This window comes from Xenopus tropicalis, chromosome 4 (genome assembly GCF_000004195.4).
Source record: "Xenopus tropicalis strain Nigerian chromosome 4, UCB_Xtro_10.0, whole genome shotgun sequence".
NCBI lineage: Eukaryota > Metazoa > Chordata > Amphibia > Anura > Pipidae > Xenopus > Xenopus tropicalis.
The window spans coordinates 131476542-131502324 of NC_030680.2; the positions used below are offsets into that span (position 1 = coordinate 131476542).

General features: G+C 38.3%; 1 protein-coding gene across 4 annotated transcripts in view; it reads right to left on the reverse strand.

The window, feature by feature from the left end:
• Positions 1–25783, reverse strand: part of rad18 (RAD18, E3 ubiquitin protein ligase) — a 114088-nt gene that overhangs the window by 38894 nt on the left and 49411 nt on the right. For 3 of the 4 annotated variants that reach the window (XM_004914132.4, XM_004914131.4, XM_031901159.1), the window contains exons 10-12: positions 18786–18899; positions 12946–13095; positions 9636–9786 (exon numbers count right to left, since the gene is read on the reverse strand). In XM_004914132.4, the coding sequence (XP_004914189.2) occupies positions 9636–9786; positions 12946–13095; positions 18786–18899 (415 nt within the window). The remainder of the gene's footprint in view (positions 1–9635; positions 9787–12945; positions 13096–18785; positions 18900–25783) is intronic. The other variant, XM_002936252.5, reaches the window with a different exon arrangement.

Here is a 25783-nt window from a genome sequence, read left to right on the forward strand (position 1 = left end):
CAGCAGCGTAGTGCAGAATATAGCAGCTGCACAACTATGTAACTGCAATTATTACAACAGGACAAGCTTCCCTTTGAATAGTGTGGAGCATTACAGGTATGAGATCCATTATCCGGAAACCAGTTATCTAGAAACTCCAAATTACGGGAAGGCCATCTCCCATAGACTACATAGTAAACAAATAATTCAGATTTTTAAAAATGATTTCCTTTTAATCTAAAATAATAAAACTGTACCTTAAGGTCCCCATACATGGGCCGATTCTAGCTGCCAATATCGGTCACTTAGATCGATTTGGCAGCTAATCGGCCCGTGTATGGGAACTCCCAACCGATATCTGGCCTGAAATTGGAAAATTAGAAAATCTAGTGGGATCGGGGACCGCATCGGCTCGTTAGACTTTGCCTATGCCCGTCATTTTAATTCGAACGTTTGGCCCCAGGGCCAAACGATCGAATTACCCTGGGTTCTCCCGATATCGCCCACCCGTAGGATCTGCCCGTGTATGGGGGCCTTTATACTTGATCCTAATTAAGATGTCATTAATCCTTATCGGAGGCAAAACAATCCTATTGGATTTAATTAGTGTTTAAATGTGTAGAGAATTCTGTATAACGGGTCCCATACCTGTACTATGTGAATTTGATATAAAGAGTTGTCTTAATGTGCTAAAACATAAAATCTAGGGAGAAAAGTCTCCACTGGCCTGTTCATATGAAATTATTGCTCTAAAATGTGACTGCCCGGCATCACTGACGCACAGAAGGCAAAATGCCAGGGCACAAGTAGCACCTCATCTAAATTATTCATTTCTTTTATACCTGGAAACTTTTTATTCAGAAGAGAATAAACAAATACTGCTTCAGCTGCCATTACACTGACAACATTAGCTATTGGAAAGTTGCTGTGAATAACACTCTTTTATTATGTGGGGGAAACCTTTTTTTTCTGTTATATATCCTTTAATAATTTAGAGGCAATTTTTTGTAACGGAGTGCTCCACCTAAATACCAGGCAGTGTTTTCACTGTGTTTCTAACAACTATGATGTTAGACTGTTGAATATTACAAGGGAACGCTATAGATATGCAATAGATATGTATGGGGGCCATTGTGCATTCTGCAGTGCCGAATTCCAGCATAGCAGTCACTAGGGTTGACAGTTCACTTTACTTACCTTCCTCTCTAACCCTTCAAGGATTCACGGTTCAATGTAAAAATGAAACTACATAGACTGCGCAAAATAAAAAATGTTTTCAATATAGTTAGTTAGGCAAAAATGTAATCTATAAAGGCTGGAGTGGGCAGATGTCTATACATAATGGGCAGAATTCTTCTTCCTCCTTTACAGCTCTCTAAGCTGTTAGCAGTCAGTAACCAATCAGTGATTTGGGGGGGGGGGGGGGCACATAGGACATAACTGTCAGTTAGTTTGCTACTGAATCTGACCTGTCAGTCACTGACTAAGAAGTCAGAGAGCTGTAAAGGAGGAAGTAGTGTTCTGGCTATTATGTTAGACATCTGTCCACTGCTGCCTGTATAGATTACATTTTTGCTTAACTAACTATATTAGAAATGTTTTTTATTTTGCGCAGTCTGTTTATAAAACAATAGAGTAGCTTTGCTGCCAATGCAGGTACATGCAGCTTATGACAATACAAGGTACTATTATATTATTTCAGAGAAAAAAGGGAATCACTTTTAAAAATTAGAATGATTTGCTTAAAATAAACTCTATGGGCCTTCCTGTAATTCAGAGCTTTCTGCATAACGGGTTTCCAGATAATGGATATACCCACTTTCTCCTACAGTAATACAACCACTGACTTGCTCTACATATACTGTTGCAGCAGCAGATACAGACTTATTTATTAATTATCAAGCCTTGAAGAAAAATATTCCACATATGCCTATCCGCTCGTTGGCCAGTATTTCTTGCTAAACGTGCATTACTAAGACAGCTGTGAGCCATCTTTATTATGAGTGCTTTTAAACAACATGTGATTCTAACAGAACATATAATCGCCCCTATTTGATAGGAAGGCAGTTATGTCCCAGATGGCTCGGAGATGTGAAAAGCAAACCCACAGAGTGCCCATAACTTATTGAAATATAACATAAATTGTACTTCTAAGAACATTCAGCACATGAAAACATTCATTTGTCTCTAACCAATGGGTCACAGTTACAGCTTCACAGGTGATGCTGGAGTTCAATGATCACCTCCCCTTGAGTACAGTCAAACATATACTGCAGATTACCAGAACACTAGGGGTATATATTGGAAGTGTTCAGGTCTGCAGAGGGTTCAGAACTCACATAGAAGGCACCCACAAAACCTGGTGTGCATAACCATAGCCCCTGCTTTCATCCGGGGTAAGAGGAGCTGAAGCCACAACGCTAGAGGGACAATGCGCTTGTACTGGGTAAAAAGATGCTGCCTCATTTATCGACACTGGGCAAACTTGCCGGCAGTTAACCATAACAACCAATCACTGATTGATTGTAATGCATCACATACATTTAGCTAAGCAGGCCTGCAAAGTTATAATATAATTATATACAGTGGAGGAAATAATTATTTGACCCCTCACTGATTTTGTAAGTTTGTCCAATGACAAAGAAATGAAAAGTCTCAGAACAGTATCATTTCAATGGTAGGTTTATTTTAACAGTGGCAGATAGCACATCAAAAGGAAAATCGAAAAAATAACTTTAAATAAAAGATAGCAACTGATTTGCATTTCATTGAGTGAAATAAGTTTTTGAACCCTCTAACAAAAAAAGACTTAATACTTAGTGGAAAAACCCTTGTTTGCAAGCACAGAGGTCAAACGTTTCTTGTAATTGATGACCAAGTTTGCGCACATTTTAGGAGGAATGTTGGTCCACTCCTCTTTGCAGATCATCTCTAAATCCCTAAGGTTTCGAGGCTGTCTCTGTGCAACTCTGAGCTTGAGCTCCCTCCATAGGTTTTCTATTGGATTAAGGTCCGGAGACTGACTAGGCCACTCCATGACCTTAATGTGCTTCTTCTTGAGCCACTCCTTTGTTGCCTTTGCTGTATGTTTTGGGTCATTGTCGTGCTGGAACACCCATCCACGACCCATTTTCAGTTTCCTGGCAGAGGGTAGGAGGTTGTCGTTCAGGATTTCACGAAACATGGCTCCGTCCATTTTCCCGTTAATGCGAATAAGTTGTCCTGTGCCCTTAGCAGAAAAACACCCCCAAAGCAAAATGTTTCCACCCCCATGCTTGACGGTGGGGATGGTGTTTTGGGGGTCATAGGCAGCATTTTTCTTCCTCCAAACACAGAGAGTTGAGTTAATGCCAAAGAGCTCTATTTTGGTCTCATCAGACCACAGCACCTTCTCCCAGTCACTCACAGAATCATTCAGGTGTTCATTGGCAAACTTCAGACAGGCCTGCACATGTGCCTTCTTGAGCAGGGGGACCTCGCGAGCCCTGCAGGATTTTAATCCATTGCGGTGTAATGTGTTTCCAATGGTTTTCTTGGTGACTGTGGTCCCTGCTAATTTGAGGTCATTAACTAACTCCTCCCGTGTAGTTCTAGGATGCTTTTTCACCTTTCTCAGAATCATTGACACCCCACGAGGTGAGATCTTGCGTGGAGCCCCAGAGCGAGGTCGATTGATGGTCATTTTGTGCTCCTTCCATTTTCGAACAATCGCACCAACAGTTGTCACCTTCTCTCCCAGCTTCTTGCTAATGGTTTTGTAGCCCATTCCAGCCTTGTGCAGGTCTACAATTTTGTCTCTGACATCCTTGGACAGCTCTTTGGTCTTTCCCATGTTGGAGAGTTTGGAGTCTGCTTGATTGATTGATTCTGTGGACAGGTGTCTTTTATACAGGTGACTAGTTAAGACAGGTGTCCTTAATGAGGTTGACTAATTGAGTAGAAGTGTCTAACCACTCTGTGGGAGCCAGAACTCTTAATGGTTGGTAGGGGTTCAAAAACTTATTTCACTCAATGAAATGCAAATCAGTTGCTATCTTTTATTTAAAGTTATTTTTTCGATTTTCCTTTTGAAGTGCTATCTGCCACTGTTAAAATAAACCTACCATTGAAATGATACTGTTCTGAGACTTTTCATTTCTTTGTCATTGGACAAACTTACAAAATCAGTGAGGGGTCAAATAATTATTTCCTCCACTGTATTATACCTAAACACAAGGGCTGGTAAATCAGGAAAAACACTCTTTTTATGGCTTGTCAACCTATGATTACATGAGTTATGGTTTAAAATAGAAGTGGCACCAAAACCGACTATTAATTTGAGCTGACATGCTATATATTTCCACACCAAACATGCAAAAATCTGGAAATTCTAGAACTGGTGCAGAATTTTTAAGTGAACATTACATGTAACGGCTTTTAGGGCACTTTTACTGCCTTAAAGGAGAAAGAAAGGTAAAAACTAAGTAAGATTTATCAGAAAGGTCTATTTAAATACAGCCATAAGCATAATGCTAAGAACTCCCCCCTTCATAAAGCAACCTTGCTGGCAAGCAAATACTAATGTGGTGTAGAATTGGGGGGCTCAGAAGACTCGGCTTTCCAAAAGGTTTATGTCTTCTTTAAGGATATTAAAGAAATCAGATCTACAAAATGTTATTTTATTCTTTGTCCTTTGGTGTAACCCTAGTTGCAAGCTGGTCAAAGAAGGTTACCAATAATTGGATGCTAATAGGAGCTCAAAGAGGCTTGTTAGGAGAGGGCCACATTAATGTATCAACGCAGTCCCTATCTGGTGGATTCTTAAATCTGCCTGATAGATATCTGCCCAATTTGTGGTCAGCTACCCCTTGGATAGGCTGTTAGGGTGGGCCCATACCTTAGCATATAAGTGGCTGAGTAGGCACCTTTATTCTGCCGGTGTATGGCCCGTTTAATCAATTGTCTTATATAGATATGACTATATGACACACTGCGGCATATAGTCAAAAAAACTAATTTGAAAAAATGAAGTAACCCACTGCAATCACATTATTTCTTTCATTGTTGTACCTGCAGCTGCCTATAAAAAGCTGATAACAGCCTGTGTTGCTACTGTTTACTGCTTTGGTGTATATTTGCCCTGTGTTGATAAATAAACCCAAGCATGTGGTTCAGTAGCCTTCAAGAAATGCATTTTGAGTGAGGAGAACTTAATTTCTATGGAAAGCAGAGGGAAACCAAGTACTGGTATAGGACCCGTTATCTAGAATGTATGGGAATAAGGGTATTCTGGATAGGGGGTCTTTCTGCATCAAAAAACTATTAAAAATTAATTAAACCCAATAGGACTGTTTTGCATCCAATAAGGATTAATTATATTGTAGTTGGAATCAAATACAAGGTACTGTTTCATTATTACAGAGAAAAAGGAAATACATTTTAAAAATCTGAATTATTTGATTAAAATGGAGTCTATGGGAGACAGGCTTTCGTAATTCGGAGCTTTCTGGATAACGGATCTCACACCTGTACAGCTAAATTGTCCATTTTCATGGAATACCCTATAGGCAAGGGCAGTTGAGCAGGAGGCACTACCTAAGCTGATCAGAAAACCGTGAATGAGCCCCAGTAAGGGTGAAGCCAATCTGTATGTAGTTGGAATCTGATAGCCCTGGCTATGCCTAAAAACACAATGGGTGAACTTTATCCTACAGTGTATTCCATAAAAATGGAAATGTTGCATGGATTACTCCTCAGCATTCCTTCTAATGTGCAGTGGTCACAAATTACACCGTTTAGTTTCAAACCCAGTGATGCCCAAGACTTGCCTGATCATAGAGGAAGGGAAAAGTGGTTATAATTAGAGTTTTCATTACTGAATTTCTAAACCTCAGAAAGCCAAGAGTGCTCCTGGGCTCTCACTACTCACAGACCAAAGGGCCTAGCGTGACAACAAATGGCAGCGGATCCAGACAGAGAAATTCTATAGGTGATGCAATAAGATAAATGGGGACAGAACAGATCTTTGAAAGTGAGCACAGCAGAAAGAAGGTCAGTCATTCCCAACATTAACTTTAAAAAAAATGCATTCAAAAGGCAAACGGAAATTAATCCGTCTCTCTTCCTGCAATGCAAAACCTAGAATTACACATGAAAAATATTCCTCATGCACTCATAATACATATGTAAGAAATCAACGTGGCACTTTTTTTTTTTTTTTTTAAAAAGGATAAATTACAAATTGCTTTCTATGACATAATCAATCCCATTCTCCAAAATAACTATTAAAGTTTCCATAACTGGTCAGAAATTCAAGCGGTTGTAAATCCTCTGACAAATTAAAGCAAGTGTACATAGACTGCTCCCCTAAGCACTTCAGTAATTTATTTTTTTTAGACATTTAAGAATAGACTTCTTGAGTTTTCCCCAAGACAGCTCCTGCAAAGCCTACAGAGGGATTCATTTTGTCACTGGTCTATTTTAGATTTGTGGTTTTTGAATTAAAAAAAGTTGTGTTCTCCAGCTCTCCCATTTGGAGTTTACATTGTTATGTGGTTGCTAGGGTCAATACCCTAACAACCAGACAATGGTTTAGTGGAAGTGCATTGAGCCTGCCCTATGCTGCCTGTGTGCCATACTCTGCCTGCCCTATGCTGCCTGTGTGGCATACTTTGCCTGCCCTACCCTGTCTGTGTGTGCCATACTCTGTCTGCCCTACCCTGTCTGTGTGTGCCATACTCTGCCTGCCCTACCCTGTCTGTGTGTGCCATACTCTGTCTGCCCTATGCTGCCTGTGTGTGCCATACTCTGCTTTCCCTACACTGCCTGTGTGTGCCATACTCTGCCTGCCCTGTGCTGCCTGTGTGCCATACTCTGCTTTCCCTATGCTGCCTGTGTGCTATACTCTGCTTGCCCTATGCTGCCTGTGTGTGCCATACTCTGCCTGTGCTATTCTACCTGTTTGTGCCATATTCTGCTTGCCCTATGCTGCCTGTGTACAATACTCTGCCTGCCCTATGCTACCTGTGTGTGCCATACTCTGTCTGCCCTATGCTGCCTTTGTGCCAAACTCTGCCTGCCCTCTGCACACACAGGCAGGAAGCATACAGTGACACAATGCTGGAGGTGTGAACAGGGGGTTTACAGTCTGAGCCTGAGGTGTGAACAATGCAGGATTCAAAAGGTGTGAACAGTACAGGGGATTACATGTTTAAACAATACAGGGGTTTACATCCTGAATCTGAGATGTGCACCATGCAGGGGGCCAGTTAAGCTAAGTACTGATACCATTTAAAGCTTACACAAAGGTAAGCAGTCACAGCAGCCAGACAGGTGGGGGGGGCCCACACAGAGAGGGGGTCGCGGGCCGCCAGTTGGACATTAGTCATAAATCATTAGCATACAGAAGTTAAGGTCTATTCACAAACAAAAAACACTTGGTCTAAATGAATGTGCATAAAACTTCTATGCTTTAAACCTTTTTTCACAATACCTACTTGTATTTTGGAATGCGGATAAAGCTGGATCTGGTTTAAAAGAATACACATGCATACATTGGCCAAAGGAGTGATTTTTCCGTGAAACTCTTTGCTATTTACTTTGTTCTTATTAAAGAGGTTGCTCATATGGCTGCCACGGCTAAAGCAGATGCAAGGAGTTTTTAACATCCGCTGAATCCTGTTCAACACATGCTGTAACCTCAAACTCCAGCCAACAATTAGAAACAGTTAATTTACTGAAAATTTTAGCTATAAGTAAACCTGGTGTAAGCTGCCCAATCTAACAAAGAAAAGAAGAAGTCTCTTATCAATACAACTGGCACATCAAGCATTGGAGTCCTAAGTTTTGGCCCATCTACAAAGTGGGGTTGGTAGCACAAGCTAATTTGGCTGTAGAGCATATTGCGGTTGCTGCCCAGCATACTTATTAGCACAAGGGACTGTTCTTGAGGGCCACATGATGCCTAATACACCCCCCCCCCCCGATGCAGCCCTGCTGAATGAAGGCAGCATTGCATTCAAAGAAAAATACAAGGAGCAGCTCCATGTGAAATGTGCGAAAATAGATGGTGTTTGTGTACTTTGCATGGGGGGGGCTCAAGCAATCATAATGGAAACCATTTTGGGCCAAAACACCTTAGTTGAAGTTTTTATTCCAGAGTGGGCTTTCATAAATAATGTTCATCACCTAAAAGCTGCAGAAGTTTAAAGCCTTAAAGCCAGTCAGTTTTAGCTAATGGAACACGTTACTGGTGAAAAAACCACAGTGAAGAAAACACCAGCGCAACAGTGGTAGTCAGCACTGACAGGAATGGCATCTAACTCAAGCGTGCATTTTCGGCTAAAGTCAGGCCCCTTGTGCAGACAGGCAGGTGTCATTCTTGTAAATGCTTACTGCATCTGTATAATATCAACATTTCTACAAAAGCCCTAATGAACAAGAGCTTATAGGCTTCAGTTCCCCTTTAAATGTTAATTTCTAAGGTTGTAAAACATTATTGAATTAGTTAGGGATGGGAACAGATGTATGTGGTATATGCCACACTTATCAAAGATCACATTTCAAAAATACTATTTTGAAAGTGATCCAGCTGACAATGTGACAACGCTTGCTGCCCTGGCGGAACATCTGTTTTCCAATGGACAGTTGTTGACTTAACATAAAACTACAAAAGGCAATAAGAATGTTTCCCCAGGATGTGGTAATTGATGGCAAAACACAGAAAGGAAGGAGATATACTAAAGTTTCCCTGAAATTTTGCATCCACATATGCTTTCATTCAACACTCACTTCTGTGCAAAGACTGAAAAAACAAAATTGACAAGAAAATTACAATAAATATGTAGAGGTGTAAAATAAGTGGAATTCTTGCAGCAGATACTCCTCACACTGTCCCGCAGAATGTGTGCATGTACTTTTAAGAGATTTTTAAATACATTGCTTACTATGAGTCCATTAAGACATCAGAATGGTACTATTCTATACAGTAAAGGAAGGTGCAGCTCCCACCACTACAGGTACAAAAGATACAAGTAAAATCATTATGGGTACTAGGTTGACAGGCTTGTGTCCCTTTATACAATCTGCCTTGCAGTTCCTGAAGAAATGCTGCATATGCGAAATTATTGCAAAGGAAAAATTCATCCACTTTATTGAAACCTGGAAATATTTGCTTTATATATAGGTACACTGGTACTTGCCACTACTATGCTACAGGGATGCTCCTAAAATTTGACCTTGCGATTGCTCAGAAGGTAACAAAGGGAGCCTGGAACACTATACTCAAAGAAATGGAATGGCTCCCTGGAATGATTCCAAAATGTTTGTAGTGTTTTAATCAGGGTGGCACTGAAGGGATGCAGTTAAACAAACTGGCCCCATAGATGGAACTTGGGGGGAATTTACCAGAGTTATCTGTGTTTTGATGTTGCTCTGATCAGGAAAGACATGGTAAAAAGTTATCTGAGGACTCTGAACCCTTTCCTGAGGAGAGCAACATCTGAACAGTTCTCTGTTCAGATGTTGGGGATAAAATAATAGATAAAATAGATAAAATAATAGATAGTACATAAAATATGGAGAATATACCAGAGCTTAACGTCTCCATTTAGTATTGTGCTAAATCTTTATGCAGCACAAGAAATTATAAATACAGTGGGCTTGATTGAAGCACTTACCTCACTGCAGACTGAGGAGACCCTGGGTCTGAATCGTTGAACGCTATCAGGTTCTCTGTTGGCACAGGGGGTTTGTCCTGTTCCTGTAGGTGATTATGCTCTTGGGTAAGTGCAGTATTAAAGGCTACCTGCTCCTGTTGCTGGTCATTTTCTAAAGAAAGGAAGTGACACAATATTTACTTTCTAAAGTCAAACTTGGGCAAACAGAAAAAAAAAGCCATATATAAAGAGTGTCCAATTTGAGGTTCAGTGGGTCATTTATTGTCACCCCCCTCCTAAAAACAATAACATAACACATCAACTAGGGTGCCACACAATTCATTGTACATTACCATCACCATTAATATTGTATTATCAACCCAATTCATGCAAGAATGGTCCAATACAAGTGTAAAAAAATAAAAGAGAGAGTGAGATAGAGAGAGAGTGTGTGTGTGTTCAAAAATAAATTACATTGAATGAATATATATTTACCTAATTATATATTGCTCCCGAACTTTAATGTATTAGAGTGTGGACACATTTCATACAAAATATTTGTATACATATATTTTGCAGTTGTATTAGGCAGCCTTTAGTATAGGTAGCACTGTGCAATTAAATTTAACTAGGTTGATGTAGAATAGAATATTAATGGGGTGAGACTAATGTGCAATATATGCAGTGGTTTACACCTTGGTATGCTTCCATTACCATTACTGTTCAGTGATTTTCTGTAGCAAACTTTGCTCCTAATATTAAATAACCCCCTTAATGTTTACAGTGTGTTGTTGTATTACAAGAAGTAGTACGATTTTTTTTTTGTATATCATTCTTTAAGTAGTATAAAGAATAGTATTTTATATTATTGTGAATAAGTAATAATCAGACCAGATATTGTGTGATATGATATTTTACATCCTAAAGAGGGAGGCACAGTACAGTATTCAGCAGCAGTTTCCACTCCCTGAAATTAAAATGATGCTCCCAGGCCTCAAAAACTGATAAGGCATTTCTTGCCTCTCCCCTATATTAACAGCTTGTATGGCGAACATTAGGATATGACTGAATTGTATTTGGTTTGGAAGCTGCGGCACCTATGAAGCAAAGTGCTAGCTTAAGCAATAAGTTCTTATGTCCTTTTACGTTATTGATGTTAGAAAAGTGAGCATTAAAATTCAAGGCAGCCCATTTGATTTAGTTAATATGCACAGTTAGGAGAGGTAGTGCTCCCAGTTATGTGCGTCGATATTTATTTAAGAATGATGCCTTAGAATCTGACTGCATCGCTGCACATTCAGTTGTAATTCAATTGCAGTTGGCATCATGTTTTCTATCTATACTTATTATTTATAATGAATTTAATAGACAATTATACATCTCGAAAGTTTAAAACAACTTTGGAATAACAAAGTGCCGCATATGTTTTCCGACCGACGATTTACATTATAGTTAGCGGAAAAGCATTTGCAGGAGATTAGTCACCCGCAGTAGTGTAGATTTATTGCAGATGACTAATTGCTCATGTGCAAGTACCCTAAAGAGATACAGACACTAGAAACTAAACCTTTTTTTTACATCTATCATAGCATTGTCTTTGCCATAAAATTATTTGCCCGATGCTTTTACCTTATCCATCTGATTCCTCATGTTCCTCTATGAGGGGACGGCCATATTTGTGCAGCAGCAGGCCATTAGCATTAGAAGCTATAACTGTCAGGCTGGGAAGGGACAGTAAGGTTGGCAAAACAGTCTGGTTTAGGAACTTCAAGTAACAAATACTTGTAAAAGTATTAGTTAGTTTTTTTAGCATCAGGATCACTTTAAATTGACATTAATTTTCCATTAGCTTTCAATAATTTGGACTTTATTATAAAAGTAGTTTTAATCCGCCAACAACTTAAAAATAGTCAGCATGGTCCTACTAAAACATTTTAAAAAAAAACATGATGAACATATACCCTTGATCCAATTCCAACTAAAAGTGAATTTCACTTCCAAGAGAAAGATGTGTTGTAATATCTTAAAGCACCTATTCCTAATGACACTCTTATTCTCCTCCAGGCTCTAAGCAGAGACGGAGATACATCAATGGCATGTCATATGGCTGGAGACACGGAGCCCTGGAAATACTTATACACAGAATGAATCGTCTGCTGTCATTAAAAACTATTTTACACTGAAGACTAACTATACTTGTTGGGTGTGGGGGTGACCCTTGAGACTGAAGTAGATGTGAAAGCAAAGAAATGTCAAAAAACAATCAGCTCCAGTTCCTAGACAGAATGGAACAAAAAGGTGTAACTTACATCGTAAAGTCTTTGGGGCACTATGAGCAGAGTTTGATATTACAAAGCATTGCACAATTGTTGCATTTGTCAGGTGTAAAGCCTGTGTGGTCTCATAGGAAAGTGCGACCACACAGAAGGTAACAGATCATATTTCACAGCAAAGATCCAGTTAATCATAAAAACAATACATTGCCTGTCCCTTAACATCTTTCAGAAGCTAGAAAATTCTGTTTGTGTATACGAGAAGCAAGATGAACTTTGGGTACTTTCTAGTTTGCATGAGCTTTAAATTGCCCATAACAGCTTTTTGCCCATAACAGTTTTGCAGCTTTCAGTTTTTCCAAATTGTTAGAAGAAAGTACAAGTACTAAATATTATGGATCTGTACGCGCAGCACGCTTAAGTGCCGCTGAAACAGACCCCAAGACATTTACACAAATCACTTATGGGTCTATTAGGAACATTTACATTCAGATGTTCAGATCCTAGCTGATTACAGCAGTTATCTCCTGCTCTAATTACCTCTGCTGGAAGACATGGCTGTAATACAAAGCGTCAATATGGAATAAGTGTATTCAAACGATCGTTCTGTTGACTACAGTAGGTTTCTAAAATGAACTAAACGAGTACCTAATTGTTAAAGTTGTTATAGCAAGATGAACTTTTCACATCAGATTTTACCATAGAACAGGCCTTTGTAGTAATATCTTTTATTAATGTTAACAACTTAAAAATAACTAAACCCTAAAAATGAATATAGCTAGAAATGCCATTTTTTATATAATGAACGTGCTGTAGCAGCCTAAAGTTTCAACATCTCTACAGTAGTAATCATCCGGGTGTTTGCTGTTGTCACAGGAGCCCCCACAATCTTGGATTCTGAAATATCAGTGACCAGGGTTAGACTGGGGGGTGCAGGGCTCACCAGGGCTTCTGCCTCAGGGTGCCCTGCACCCCCCCAATAGCCCTGCCGTCACCCCCCCCAGAGGCCCCCAACACCCTCCAACCCCCTCCCCCGAGCGCTCCTAATAGAAACTTACCTGCGGTGCGTTGGGGGAGAGAGAAAAGAATCGCGGGAGCGCCCTGGTGGGGGGATCGTATCTGGGGCCCACCGGGTTTTTTCCCTGTACTCCGGCGGCCCAGTCCGACGCAGTCAGTAACACTGCACTTGCTCAGTTTGTTCTGGGCAGCTGTTGGGAAGATAAGTTTAGGGATCCTAGCAAATCATCAAGCAGACAATGAGATTTGCCTAATAAACTTGCTGGACTTGTTACGATCAACACTGGCAGGGAAGAATTGTACAGTGGTCAAACCAGCTAAGCTTTTTCTCCTATAAGGTGAGAATTAGTTGAGATGGAGACTAAATCCAGTTTAATTTTTCACAGGCATGTGCTAAAAGATTTGCACAGCTGAATACAGGAACCAGATGAGCAGGGAATTACCCCAACCTCCCAGCTGCCATCACTGACATATTTGGAAAACAATAATTCAATAAAAGTGCAAACTACAGGCCAAGTGACCCACAGCAGGTAGTGCCTGTTGGTTTGCTGCTTGAAGCTTAGTGGCATCTGATGGCTGCTGTGGGTTTCAAGACCTGGAATAAATCTTGTGCTTTTTTATATGTGTTGTATAAATTCTGGATGGCAAAGCTATAAACTAAAATATTTTTAGGGTAGGGATGATGGGTTAAATACTTTTTAGTAGCATATTCTGGTGATCTGTAAGGACCAATGATAGTAATTAATTTGTTTAGAGGTTGAAATAAAAAAAAAATATATATGGCTGCCACCCACAGGCATGATACCAAAGCTGTAGTCTACCTCGAATGGGTTAGAGATGGGCTAAAATTACAGGCTGCGCTCTATGGTAATATCTGTTGTCACAATACTTTTACTGAAAACATCTTTAATCTTAAGGCAGCAACTAAAAATTTCTATTAACACACAAGATATACTGCAGATGAGATCTAAATAAAAAAAAAATCCCCTTGCAAGAGAACTCCACAGAAAAGTTATTTTAAATGCTTTATCTCTTTAATTAATTTGTATGCAATGCCACTTCTGAGGGTAATGTGATATATATTTATAAAGATTTTTGACATGGAGATACAATAAATGTTTAACTATACATTATATTTCTGCCTGCAAAAAAAGACATTTCCTGGCAGCATTAATCATATCTTTAAAAAGAAAGGATTTGTATATTATATTGCTTTATAGAGTCTTCATTTCATTTTGTTTAGAAACTATAACCTTATAAAATGACTATATGCTAAATATTTTATATGAGATTTACTATGGGAAAGTGAGCTCTAGATCCGTCTGTAATATATAAGAAGAGCTCAACGGACGTGTGTCTTTTTTCAACCTAACTTACTAAGTTATGTAAACGACAAATCAAAGCTTAGCTGATGCTGATAAGCATACTTTTTTATTTTTCATTTCATTTGATCACATATGATTTGCTTCTATAACCATCTCTATTTTTTAATTATTTTTAATTATTAATATAAATATATATTTTTTTGAAATATATATAATTAGATAAATACAAATGTACAATGTCTAAGTCATAAACATGTGGACATAAACCAGACAGCAGAATGGCACCCAGAACAGAGTCACCATAGCAGAAAGCAGCTGCATATTACATATTACCTACACATGTTGCGTGAGAGTCACTGTCACAAGGCTTCCACCAATGTGAATCATTATCTAAAGGAAAATTCCCTACATTACAGACACCCAATAATTTACACCTCCAGTTACCTCCTTAAATTACCTTTAGCTTAACATTTAATACATGTAAATGTTTATGAAAGTACACCTTAAATATTTGTACCATTTTAGACATTTAATTTATTATCACCTGTACAGCTAGGCACTACTATGGGCTTTTAGGCTGTTTCAAATAAGGAGTCTGTTATTAAAGGAAGATGTTTAAATGTCACTGCAGCTGAAGATGACTAATAAAAAGTTAAAAAGATTAGTTAAAGTACGTCTTTACCAGATCAGGCAACTGGAAGAGAGCCTTGGGCTGATATTTCCCTGCTGATAAGCCCTAGACTAGTATCTTTTGTACAAACCAACTCCTAGAAATCAGACACCTTGCTTTAATTAACTATAGCTCCAAAACATGTCAATCCTCAGGGAAAAATGCTATACACATGCAAGGCAGAACTTTATAGCTTTGATTGAACAGAACACATAGAAGCCACTCCCTTTCTATGCAATTCATAGATTGAGATACGGGCATGCTACTAAAACCAGTTTATTTTCATGTTCCTTGGCTATGGAGGACATCAAAGCCAAAATAAAACACTCATTTATAGTACTTACTTGTGAAATCATTACCCTACTAATAAGTCACTGGGCAGAAAAATATACTTTATTTTTTGTCTCGTTTTATAAACAAGAAAAACTGGTCAGCTCTGGGTAACAAAGATTTCTATAATGCATCATTATTTTTGAATGATAATAGTTATGTTACACACAACCTCAGTTTAAATACTTATTTTTTATTGTGTGTTATATCTATATATATTGTCCTTCACCTCTCCCTGTAGCTTCAGGAAGCTGCTGTGACCTTTAACCCCCTGCCTAATCAACCCTGGTTGATTAATATTCTCTCACTGACTGCATTGATCTATGTATAATTGTAGATTTTTTACAGTTTTTAGAATAAACTTGTCAAGAAATTAATTACTCGTGTCAGTCCAGTGGAGTTGTCTGTGGAGATCATAATAACAGTGAGTGTTCTATATTGATCCCAGCCCAGATCTAAGGAAACTATCACTAAGCACAGCAGGTTAAAACAGAACAATAGTTTCTCTTATCAGATACAATGAAAACACAATTTATAGATGGAGTCGGATGCAAACATAAACTTCATGCAGCTTCACAGATATGAATAGGGATAAAGCATCAGTCTGAAGTATATTGAGACTCAATCTACAAATTCCACGTGAATAGATCAGAGTGACATAATTTTACTCTCCATTTTAATCAAATAATTTAAAATTTACAAACATACTTCCCTTTTCTCTGTAATAATTATATTGGGGTCATTTAATGTTTAAATGTTTTCTTTACAGAGTTTAAGTATGGAGACGGAAACCCAAGGTGCCGAGCATTCTGGGTAAGAGGTTCCATACCTGTACTAAAAGCAATGTCTTTACAAGTGACCGGTACCCATTAGTGAAATGAAAACTATACAGCAGAGTGCTGAGTTTGTTCAAACTTATAGTCAACCACTGGAGGTAATCCAGATATAGTGAAAAAAAGATACAATGTCCATACTACAAATGGCAAATGTTTTTGCTTTGCTTACATATAGAGAATGCTATTTCAGGGTCAATTGTTTTTCTTTTTTACTAATCAAGTGACCTATTATGCTTTACAGAAAGGTCAGCAGTATCCCCTACACATAAATGAATTGTTGCCTTCTGCTTTGATATTCACTATACAGTAAGGGACATAAAATGAACTTGGCCTGCCCATTGTGCCCTTTGGCTGTTCATTACTATCACCAAACGTGAAGGGACAACAGCAATGCAGATAATCTAAAAGCAGATGAAAAGGGCTGCCCTACTGTGCACCAGGCATAAAACTGAGTTGCAATGAGAGAAAAGAACTGTAGTGAATGGACGGGGCATTCTATCATTTTTAAAAACCAACAGTATGCCATTCCCAGATATTGGGTCCCAAGAAGAACCTGTTATCCAGAAAGTTCCCAATAACGTAAGGCCATATCCCATAGACAAAATTATATGCAAATAATTATGATTTTTTTCAACTCTTTGACCAAATGTGTTTCATTTAATGTTTTAGTGCTCACATCTGCGTGTCCTTTGTACTAATGGGAGGGCCATTGGGGGAGGAGCCATTGGGGAAGGGCCCCTCGGGGAGGGGGGCCCAGAAAATTTTGTTGTGAGGGGCCCCATGATTTCTGCCCACAGCCATATTTAGCCACAAATATCCAGTTATCCCCACAACCCCAGGTCTGCAGCTGTGTTTAGCCATAAGGAAGAATTTTTTTTTTTTGCAATATTGTTTTTTGTTTTTAACTCAAATTTTTTATATGAAGGGTTATCATGCAGTACATATAAACATTGCACATCAAGATGTCTTGACAGTTGATTAGTTGACATTTTTCTTTAGCATATGAATGAGAAAGACATGGTGTGAACAGATACAGAACCAATAGAACAGTGAGTGATGAGATCCAGACATTATTACATAATATATTTTGTAGTTCTACAACCTCTGCGTGATCTATTGCTAAGGTATAGTTTTTAACTTCCATCATTTATGGTATTTGTGGAGTTTTCTGGGCTCTCCTGGGGGTTCATTGCAAAATAGGCTTCCCATGGTGACCATACATTGGCATTTGATTGTGCATTGTTTGTTATGTAAACTGGTTTCAAATTGTTTATTATTTTCCACTCTTGTTATGACCTCAGATATGCTGGGGATTGTCTGTGACTTCCATTTGGAAGTGAGTGCTAGTCGTGCCGCTGCTGCGATATGGTTTATTAATTTCTGAACTGGGCCTTTAAGTCACAATATGGCTTGTCCCAGTAGGAGGTGTGGTAGTTTAATGTTGAGTGGTATTGCAAGTAGCGAGCAGATGAGATTGCTCACCTCTTTCCAGTAGTTTGTTACCCAAGGGCATTGCCATAGTATGTGGCTTAAGGTACCTCTGGTTGTACATCCCCTCCAGCAGTATGGGGAGCTGTTAGGGTATATTTTTGATAGCCTATCTGGTGTCATGTACCATCTCATTATTACCTTATAGACACTTTCTTTTTGCTGTGTGCAGGTGACTATGCGATTGGCATTGTCCCAAATTTTTGTCCAAGATGAGTCAGTGATTTCTTCCCCAAAGACCTTCTCCCAGTACCGCATGTAGCTATGTTTGGGGAAGGGGTCTTCAGGTAGGGTTACCATCAGTTTATAAAGATGAGAGATTAAACCTCTGTAGGGGAATGGAGAGCTCAGGATTTTTTCATACGGGGTCAGAGGGTTGGCTGCGGTTGTGCCCAGTTTGGAAATTATAAAGTGTTGGACTTAAGTATTCCATAGACGTATCTTTAACCCACTTATATTTCTCTCTGAGTCTTATGCAATATTGTTTTTTATTTATCATATAGACTCCAGTCCCCTAGTCATGAGCCTTTAGGTGCCTATATGGTAAATACATCCCTGACACTTTGCCACCATATATTTTCCAATGACATGTACTTATAGGTACTTGATGAATGATATCTCTAATAAATAAAATTCTTATACTTACACACTCTCTTATTTGTATTCCATGTTAAAAGCAGATATCATTAGCTGACACAAGTAATGAACTTATTGTATTATTCAATAGACCCAGTCTATTGAAGTAATCAACAGTGCACATATAGGTCAATACATTATGATCAATAGAAATTAATCATGTAAGGACATAAAGCCAAAGAAAGGAAAAGAGTACAAGAGTACATATAACAAAAGGGAAGTGAAGAAATCTAAGGACAGGATAGAAACCGGCAAGAAGAGAAAAAAAAGGAGGCAGGAAAAAAGGGAAAGGAAGAATGAATGAATGAAAGAAAAAAAATGAATGTAAAAAACAGAGAAGTATTAATATACAAGGGTGCAGAGTAGCCCATGGAACAATGGAGGAGATGGTGAGTGTCCAAGTGTGTGCCATATGTACGTTAGACTGATTTTGGTTCTTATCATATAATATATGTAAGTAATGCAATTTATTTATAACAATCTTTTGTGTGTTCATCCGAACCCTGTTCTGTACTGCCAATCACATGTCAAAAAATAAAAAGTATATCTGCTATAATACTGGCTTTCTGTGTATTCATTGTTATATTTAAACTTACCAGCACTGCTCGGCCCATCTTCAGGCTCCATTTTCACTTTTGTTTTGCTCAACCTCTTCCATCGGCCCTTCACCTGATCAACAAGCTGCTGGAACTCATTTTTGTGCTTTGTTCCTGAAAAGCATTGCCATGGTTTATAAACTGTGCATACTGTACTACAGCAGTTTGGTGCAAAGAGTGATAACAAACAGGAAACATTAACAAATAATGTATATAATAAATTGCTGAATCTTTCAACTAAAAATGTAAATTGCTATACCTAGGCATACTTTATACATAATGTTTAAAGCTTTTAAGTGCAGTTTAGTGGACACAATGGAAAGAACGCTTTGCCTTTGCCCCTTAACTAAAATTGTTCAGTCTTTTATTCAGGCCTACAACCTGCTTAGTGGTACATTGTTACAGTTTATAAAAATGTAACTTTAACAGTCAGCCAAATGTACTTTAAATGAGCTGAAAAAAAGACAAGTGTCCGTCATGTTCAACCTTTACGTATATTTTCCAGCACCAGTGACCCGTATTAGGCAATCTTATGACTCACACACCATTAGAACAGCCGGAACGCTACCGTTAGCAGATTGGCCGTGGAAGCATTCACTGATTCACTAATAGATTTCGCTTTTTGCTTCAGAAACAGGTTGTACAGTTGAATGGTTTTTAATATTTCATTATATTTTTCCATAAATAAATATCCAAAAATATAAGCATTGTCTCTTATTATTCATGTCTTGAGGTGGGGTACTCTCTTGTACAGATACCACAATAAAAAGAATATGAAGATCTAAGAGTGAACCTGATTCTGTTAAATGTTTGGGTATATTAACTGCTATATAGATTTTGCCCTTTTTTTATACTGTAGTTAAGCGCTGACTCATTTCTGTTTTAAAACTATTATTGGTTTCCACATGTGGAAGTGAAATAACCTTTCCCCTTAGCAACATTCCTTCAAGTACATTTATATCATAATTTCTCCATAATCATTATGTGAATGGCTTCCTCTTTAAACAATTTAAGATGAAAGAGCAGGAGAGGAGATGAACTTGTATCTCTCAGCTGTCGTCTTAGCTGTGCGATATTAAACAATGGAAGACTCTGAATGTGTTAATACTTTGATTTTATGTTTCACTACTGAAACTAATGAGGGGCTATTTATGACATGAAATACAAGGTGCAAAGTGCAATCCACAGGGGGCTTATTTTGCACTTTGTACCCTGTCTTTCATCCTATATAAATTCAGCCTCTAAATTCAACTCTAAAAAAGGCCAGTGTCAGTAATGAATCGCCAACTGCTCTATTTTTATGCAGGTATGGGACCTTTTATCCAACATCCCAGATTTCACAACACTACAAACACCAAGACACAGGTGATGGCACAACCCACTCCCAGATATAGAAAAAGTTTTGATTATAAAAGATTTAGGAATGGTTTGTGGTCTCTCTCCCCTCTTTTCTTAATTGGAAGAAAGTCCCATATTTCCTCCAGGTTCTGAATTCTGAAAGATCCCTTATCCAGTAAGCCTTAGGAGCTTGAGGATTCTGCATAATGGGTCTCATATCCATATACTAAGTAGAATGGCTTGCAGACTCTTCAAAATAAGCTTTTATTGTTTACTGTTTGAAGCAAAATAAATGTAACCCTACTAATAAACAATGCATATTATGATTTTATTATCCCTTATTCAAATACTTTATATCCCAATTTTCATGGCAAGTAATAGCCATAATTAGTATGTGAAAAGTGCTGAGTTAATTCCTGCTGACTAGGTTAAAAGCAAAAAACAGAAGACTGGGTGAACCTACAGGTGGCTCAAACAATACCAGTTATAGATATATATGTGTGTGTATGTGGCCTCAAAGGTTTACGATCCTGCTTTTTAAATCTCTCAGTACAGGAAGACTTATTTGGGGTGATCAGGAGTTTTAATACAAACAGATGTATCTGGAAAAAGAGAGTCCTTGAATGCTTCCTGTGCTTCGACAGAGACTGACAAACTCATTCTAGGAAACAATTTCTCTTTAAACAAATCATTTAATTAAATAATATGTACAATGTTACCAGAGGAACTCATTTCTGATTTATTTATGTGTTTTACTGATATGAGTGCTTGTAAAATGCTGCATAAGATAATACTTTGCCTTCTGAAGCAGTCCAAATATTATTACATATTAACAGCTGTAATTTATAGTGCCTTGGTGGACAGCAAAATTGTGGCTCTTTAGTGATTTATTTCTTCTGGAAGTACCACAGACTTAAGCAGCACAGCAAACTGGGAAACTACATTCAGTAGGGACATAAAGTAATAATGCTACCATTATAAAATCATTACTGTTAAGAAGTTGCTCAGCAAGACATTAAGAGAGATTAGGAAATGATTTTACATGCTATCCTAGCATTCCCCCATGCAACACTTACCCAGAGGGTTCACACATAAGCAAAGCCTTAATGGATACATGAAAGATACAACACAAGTTATGTCCTATTTCAGCTTTGTTTATTTCTATAGCTCCAGCAAGTTACACAGCGCTTTACAATAATTTAACAAACAAGGTTTACATAAAAAATAAATAGGATCAGAAGGCACTGCTCACAAGAGCTTGCAATCTAATGAGATGTCTTTGAATGCTTTCCTTTCATACAAGGTTACTTTTTAGCCATTCCAAACTGTACAAAGGCAAAAGAGCTATAGCTCATCAAGTGGCATATCCTGAAGATGTGTCTAGAGCCCAAAGAGTTAATGTTAAAGAGAAAAAAGAAAGTAGTAGAGCACCATCTGACCCACTCATCATCAAACTGGAATTAATACAGGTATGGGACCTGTTATCCAAAATGTTCGGGACCTGGTGTTTTGCAGATAAGGTATAGAGATCCAAATTAAGGAAAGTCTGCTAAAAAAATAATTTAAACATTAAATAAAGCTAATAGGTTTGTTTTGCCTCCAATAAGGATTAATTATATCTTATTAAGGATCAAGTACAGGTAATGTTTTATTATTGCAGAGAAAAAAGGAAATATTTTTTAAAAATGTGAATTATTTCCTTTAAAATGGAATCTATGGGAGATGTCCTTTCCATAATTCAGAACTTTTTGGATAACAGGTACCATACCTGTACTTTCATGCAACCAATGAGGGTAACAATGTCTGCTGTGTCTCAAATGACCACCACCCACCTGGCTGTAGCATAATCACAGCCACAAGGAATCATTGCAGGGGAATTCTACAGACCTTTAATATGGCTGTCTGCCCCAGGCAATTTACTGGTGCTAAAATGGCCACATTTAAAAAAAACATATGCCATCAGTACATAATGAGAGTGTGAATGCTGCAATCTGAAAAGAGTATGAAATTCTGTTCTGCTAGAACATCAGAAATTCAGGCCATCAATGAAGCCATTAAGCAAAACCTTATTAATGACATTCTAATTTAGGCTCTAAATTAACATAACTGTCTCTTAAAAAATAATGTTACAACTCAATTATAAATGGGCTAATAATAAACAAATGAATAAAAGCAGCTCTAAACAGCATAAACAAAATAATTAGGGAAAAGTTAAGGAGATGCAAGCTGCCTCTACATGGAAATATATTTAACTGCTCTCTGTTTAACCCTGCAATGCCCAGGGCTGCACTGCACTATTAAGAATGAATGGGAATAAATGTATTTAACAGTGGCCCAGTTCGGCTTCACATTTGGCTTCTTACTGCCAGTGATAAGAAACTTATTTTTTTCCCATGACAGTTGCTTTCAGCTGCCATAGACAGCACAATTCCACTCGCCGTGACAGGGTCAAGCAGGCATGCTTATGGTGGCCAATTTGATAGCTGGTACAGGTGTGGGATCCATTATCCAGAAACCCGTTATCCAGAAAGTTCCAAATTACGGGAAGGCTATCTCCCATAGACTCCATTATAAGCAAATAATTCAAATTTTTTTTAAATAATTTCCTTTTTCACTGTAGCAATAAAACAGTGAGTTTGTACTTGATCCCAACTAAGATATCATTAATCCATATTTGAGGCAAAATAATCCTATTGGGTTTCATTAATGTTTAAATTATTTTTAGTTGACTTAAGATATGGAGACCCAAATTACAGAAAGACCCCTTATCCGGAAAACTCCAGGTTCCGAGCATTCTGGATAACAGGTCCCATACCTGTATAATAAATCGTGAGCTGCCCTTGAAAGTGCAAAAAAGAGGATCTGTGGGGAAATGTAGCCATTGAAAAAGCCATAACGACAACCGCAGCGGCCCATTTCTGGGCCAAGCGGTCACCGGGACATAGGGAGGTTAAGTGACTTCTGTCCAGGGGTCACAAGGGCGTAACCTGTGGTGAGGCATATTTCTAGCTATGGGGGGATTAGAACTACTGGCTGGCTGGCTTAAGGCGGGTGCCTTGACCACTAGGCTACGCTTGCTCCTCCCACTCATAGGCTGTTTTTTTCGTCCTCTTGTCAGCGTCATATTGGCGGTTGGCCTATACTAACCGACTGAATGAAACATTCAGGGTTAAAGCCTGCCCCTTGCACCAAGACCTATATAACTAGGGGGATGAATCATCCATTTAGCAACATTCTCTGAGAAAGCTGATAAAGTGAGCCTCAGTGTCTTTAACTTTAAGGTTACAAAAGATGCTTAATAATGTAGTTAGCTTAAGGGTCATATTGAGAACTCTTGGTGAAAGTGCTGCTCAGTTTTCCACGTGCCATCATGCAAAAAGAATAAAGCATTATTTTTAATTAGCATAGTATGAGTTAGTGACACTGATTCCCAAGTGTCAACCCTGAAAAAAGTTTTTGCCTAATAAAAGAAAACATAATTCCAACAACTTTCCAATGTGAATTTATTAAAAATTATTAGTGCTTTAAAAGTTATTTGGAAATGTAATTGCTATAGTAAGCAGCATTGGGAATCAGTGTTGTCTGCAACGTACTCAATACTGGGGCCGTAGTCTACACCAAACTGCTAAATGGTTAGCGTACCCCCTGCTGAACTGTAGGGTGAATCTCCTGTACCATATACCAGCAGGGGATAACAGATGATCAGTTAAAAGAAATTAAAGGTATAAAATACCACATTTTCATCATTTTAATGAAATGCCCTACTGGGTTGTTATTTTGTGCTGACTGTTATTTTGGTTGCACCATTACCAAATACAGTGGGTTTATACAGATATAACCCCTACCCCTAGTAGTAATCTGAGTCCAAAAAACATACAGTTTTGGAAAGTAAATAAACTGACAAATTCAAAATGTGTAAATACAGACAATGTGTTAAATGGACAAGCCATAGAACTTTAAGTATTTTAAAGTACTTCAAAGCAATAACAAAAATGACTTCATAGTTAAATCAGTAGCCAGAATCCCACATCCACTTGTTGCACAATGTGACCAAAGTTTTACACACACAATGTTTGACTGAAAAGGCAATAAAATATGCAGTATGAATAAAACTCAATAAAACACTTAACAGTAAAAAAAAAAAGGGGGAAACTGTGTGTAAAAAGTGTGCGTCACTTACCTGGGTACAGGCAAGAAGGCAATACTGGAGGGCTGCAGAAAAACATATGGCCAAATATGGCAGGGGGCAGTGTTGGGGGCTAAAGAAATAGTGACAGCAGAAGCAGAGACAGGGCTGCCATGTATATTCTGCTGTATGGGGCCCCCAGGGTGATCGCACCCCAATGGTCACTTGTTCCTCCAGTCTGCTAACTGTCTAGAGGTACATACGTTAGAGTCATGAGGTGGCCAAACACACTGATATTGTATGAAACAACGTTTGCTATGATAATTGGTACATGTATGGTGGGAGATTAGGCAACGGATATTGGTAAAAGTTTTGGATATTGGTTGCCTTGTCAATCGGCAGGACTGAAAATTTTGAATGGTGCCCAAACATCGCAACATTAATGCTAAATTGTCAGGGGGTAAAGGGGTAAATAATTTATTACCTGCAGATAAGCTTTATCAGAAAGGTCTATGTAAATACAGCCATAAGGTATCTGACTTCCTCTCTCAGAAAAATCCTTCATTCCCAGGGCCAGAGTCTGCACAGTTCTCTCCTCTCCCATAAGAATTAATATATCATCTGCATATAAGTGGATCTATTTAGAGAATAAATAAATGCTTATGGTTTTTCTCCTTCAGTCCTATGTATAAAACATGAGCAGTACCTGGAGGTTTATTACAAAACAGAATAATGTACCAAAGCAGATACTATGTATTCATTCTACTGATGGGATGGCTTAATTAAATCAGTGAACAGTTTGAAGGGAAAAATAATAATTGACTGGATGTTCTGCTTTAATACATTCCAAAGAGCACAAGGAACCACACTATAAATCACTTTGCAACATTAAAGCGATAAACAGAATTGGATTTCAACTAACTACAATAAATGCTTCTTAACCTTCCATAGTGACCAGGAGTGCAGTAAAGCTTCTAGTAAATGTTTAACTATTCTATGGTAATATGGAAGATGGGGGAGCACTCCATCACTTGGCTAGTCACAGGCAGCTATGAATAGAGATCTGTCACTCAGATATAGATAAAAACACTAGTGTAAATTCTAGCTGCAACTTTCTAGTTGTTGTAAAGGTAAGAATGCAGCTTCTGCCTTAAAACCCTGATTGTATACCTGCTGGAAGAAACATGTCAACCTTAGCTTCACTGGTATAATCATCCTTCTTAGGGAAGATGATCTCTTTCACAGACCCTTGCCTGAAAGAAAGATCTCCTCTGAATGGAACCACAACCAGTCACTGTCATGCATTCCCCATTAATGTGATTAGGAGGCAGGGGTGGTTTCAGGCCTTTCCTCTAAATCACAGAAAAAGTACTTTATCTGGGAAAACACCAGGTCCCAAGGAGTCTGTGTAACAGTACCCACACCTGTAATTTCTTCTTTTATGGATTATGATACGGTATAGGGATAATAAAAAAGCCAATTCTGTTATCCAGAAAGTTCTGAATTACAGGAATGCCATCTTCCATAGGCACAA